The sequence below is a fragment of the Megascapheus bottae genome, chromosome 17 (assembly GCF_031878675.1).
Source record: "Megascapheus bottae isolate mThoBot1 chromosome 17, mThoBot2.hap1, whole genome shotgun sequence".
NCBI lineage: Eukaryota > Metazoa > Chordata > Mammalia > Rodentia > Geomyidae > Megascapheus > Megascapheus bottae.
This window is the reverse complement of record NC_143525.1, coordinates 42,370,808-42,374,149: the sequence shown is the minus strand read 5'-3', so window position 1 is coordinate 42,374,149 and position 3,342 is coordinate 42,370,808. Positions and strand designations below refer to the sequence as shown.

Genomic DNA, 3,342 nt, shown 5'->3' with positions numbered 1-3,342 from the left:
GCTGCTTTGTTGGTTCTTTTTATTCATTTCAATGTCTTAAGGAAATGCAGTGGTTTTTTTTTTTTTCCGGTAGTTGTTTTGTTTTTGTTTCTTGGTCTTGTTGTTTTTACTATGAGAAAAAGACTAAAGCAGAGCTCCTGCCGACAATTTCCGTTCTTCAGATGAGCTCCTGGGTTATATATCTGTGGCTAGTGATTGGATAGGGGTTTATTCTTGCGGGTTCTAAAGAATACTGTCCCATCTCATCTGAGGTTCACCTGTCTTCAGTGTCTGAAGGGCCACCTGCGGGCCGAGGGGGCCCCCGCGGAGTTGTCCTCGCGTTCTTGGTGCCCTTCCTGCCGAGAAGCCCGGTCTCCTCTGGCCTGGCGTGAGTTGGGTTGGGGGGCGGATCCCTTTCATTGGAGAGACGGGGGCTTGCGCCGTTCTCGGGGCGGGCGCTGTGCGGCCGGATGCACACTCTGCATTCGGCTGCAGCCCTCCACCCTTCCACCCTTCGTATTCTGCCGTGGAGAACCGAGAACCGGGGCTTCTCTCCTTGCAGGCCTTGGAACTCCCCAGCGGGCGGCGCTCCCCGTCCACGTGGGGGCGGTTTGGGGGCCTGAGCCCACGGCGCCCGGGCACGACGGGCCGCCCGCCCGCCGGGGCGCAGGCCGCGCATCCCTCCATGGGGGTCCGGCTCGCGCCCCACAGGCCGCGTGGTGCAACTCGAGGCCTCATTGGCTGCGCCGAGGGCAGGCCCGAGACTCGTGCGCCAACGGTCTCCGGGTCCTGGGAGGCCGGGCCCTGGCAGGAGGGGGCAGGGCAAAACGAAGCGAAGGCCCCGGGGGATCGAGAACGGTGGGAGAGAGCCAGGCTCGGCGGGGCGAGGCCCAGGCCCGGGCGGGGCGATGGAGGAGGCGCTGCTCTCCACGCCCATCAACCCCAACAACTTCCCCGCCAAGCTGTGGCGGCTGGTGAACAGCCCGCGCTACCGCTCGATCCGCTGGGACGGCCGCGGCGAGGGGCTGCTCATCGACCAGCCGCTCTTCGAGGCGGAACTGCTCAGCCCGCCGGGGCCGGGAGCCGGAGGCGGCGGGGGGGCCGCCGCCGGGGGGGCCGGCGTGGGGGGGGCCGGCGGCGCCGGCGGCGGGGGTCTCGGGGCCGCCGCGGCCGAGCCCGAGCTCTTCAAAACCACCAACTTCACCAGCTTCATCCGCCAGCTCAACCTGTACGGCTTCCGCAAGGTGGTGCTGGGCGGGCCGGGCGCGGCGGGGCCCGGGGCCGGCGGGCCGGCGGGCGACGGGCCCCTGCACCACTTCCACAGCCCGCACTTCCGCCGAGACCAGCCGCAGCTGCTCGTGCACCTCAAGAGGCTCACCAGTGCCAACAAGGCCAAGCTGGCGGCCGGCCTGGAGGTGCCCTGCCGCCCGCCCAACCGCTTCCAGCGGCTCCTCATCACGTCCGCCTCCGCCTCGGCCTCCGCCTCGGCCTCCACTTCCCCACTGCAGCACCAGGACCCGCCGCTGCCACCCGCGGGGTCGCGGCCCGAGCCCCACGGTGAGTCTCGAGTTCGAGCCCCGGCCCCCTCCAACACATGGAGCAACCGCCACCGCGCAGCGCCTTTCCCCCACATGCCCACCCTGGAGGCTCCCCAAGGCTGCAGGTTCCATCACCTCCCGGCCATCTCACCAGCACCCCCCGGGGCCCTCCAAACCCGCAGCCACGAGTGGTTGACCTACTTCCAGATCTCTAGAACCCTTCACCCCCCCCCAACAGCCCCTCCACCGTGACCATCTTACACGAGGAGCTCCGGGTTGCAGGACTGGGTTGCAAAGACACCCAGAAGGGGCAGGAAGCGGGAAAGTGCAACACGTAACAGGTACCTGGAGTGGAAGTTTGTCTGTGAAGAGACACTCAGCTCTCCACCCGCCCATACATCTAAGAAATCGTGGAAAGAAGTGTCAGGACAATATTCACGTGTAAGGTTCCAAGTCACCTGTGCAAAGGGAGACATTTGTGTTTAGGATGGACGCGTGATTGTAGATGGTTCCTACATAGAATGGCCTGGTGGGACGTGGTCTTTGCTGGAGTTCGTTAGAGCTGGGCAGTGGCTTGAGGTGTTACAGACAAGCATAGGGCCAAGTGGCTTTTGTGAAAAAGAATTTTAGAAAGCAAACACAGTTTTTGGCTTGAAAGCAAAACTGTTTTCTGAAGTTCGGAAACCCTTGGCGATGGTGCCTTGATTTTTTGTTGTTGTGGTTGTTGTTTTTTAATGCTTTTCTTCCTTCTAGGAAAGTGAGTATGGCAATATAACATTTCTCTGTTTAAAGAGTTCGTGCTAGGAAGCAGTATGCCAAGGAAGCAGCAGAATATAATAAAATTCTTATTCATTCTCCACCTTTAACTAGGAGAGTAATAAAAGTATTTTCAGCATGTTGATGTGAATTTAGCATAAAGAAGTCTGAGTTAATTTTGCGTTATAAAAATGATTGTACAAATAAACAGCACAATGTTCCATTTAACCTAGGTGGGGTACTCAGGTAGTACTTTGTCCATTGGAATTTAGACTAGAGTGTATGTCTCTGGAGTTTAGAAGATAAGGAACTAGGTTAGAGTTCTAGAAACAAGTTGGGAAAATAGCAGTGGTATAGGAATGTTCTAAAGGAATTCTAAAGGAATATTAAGCTACTCGCATGTGATGACCATTGATTTTAATAGGAAATTGTATGAGGAAAGTCAGTGGAGACAATTCCATGGAATATTTTTGATAAAAACTATACAGATATGGCTTTTTATTTCTTCTTCTTTTCATTTTTAATCATGGACTTTTTCAAGTTGAGTTTCTAGTGAGTAAAAGGAGAAAATGAGTTAACTACGTCAAAGGAACATAGATAGAAATCAACTCTTGCTCACTTTTCTCTGATCTTCTTTTTTCCTTTAACTATCTTAAACACAGTTGTAGTCTAGGGAGATAGAGTTCAATTGAATTAAATCTGATTTTATTCGGTTATAGTTGAGTTGGTCAGCATTTTAAAGATTATTTGTTGAAAATTGTAAATTCATAGTTTAAGTATACACGTTTAGTCCATATGCATATATATGCATGCCTAGGTTGTCATTTCCATGCATTTCCTGTCTACCTATTGATATGTACAAAAGGATGTTAGGTGTGTATTATCTGTACCATAGGCCATCTTTCCAAGGCAATTGTGTTTTGGCTCAGGAGGAATATAATTCTGTTGTAGATTTGTTTTGCTCCTAATGCATGTTCAAAGTCCTTCCTCCCTCCCTCCCTCCTGCTTGCTTGCTTGCTTGCTTGCTTGCTTTCTTTCTTTCTTTCTTTCTTTCTTTCTTTCTGTCTGT

General features: G+C 53.9%; 1 protein-coding gene across 1 annotated transcript in view; it reads left to right on the top strand.

The window, feature by feature from the left end:
• The first annotated feature begins 751 nt into the window (after positions 1-751).
• Hsf5 (heat shock transcription factor 5) overlaps positions 752-3,342 on the top strand; it is a 32,222-nt gene continuing 29,631 nt past the window's right edge. The window contains exon 1 of the mRNA XM_090351109.1: positions 752-1,536. Within this exon, the coding sequence (XP_090207235.1) occupies positions 888-1,536 (649 nt within the window). The 5' untranslated portion in view covers positions 752-887. The remainder of the gene's footprint in view (positions 1,537-3,342) is intronic.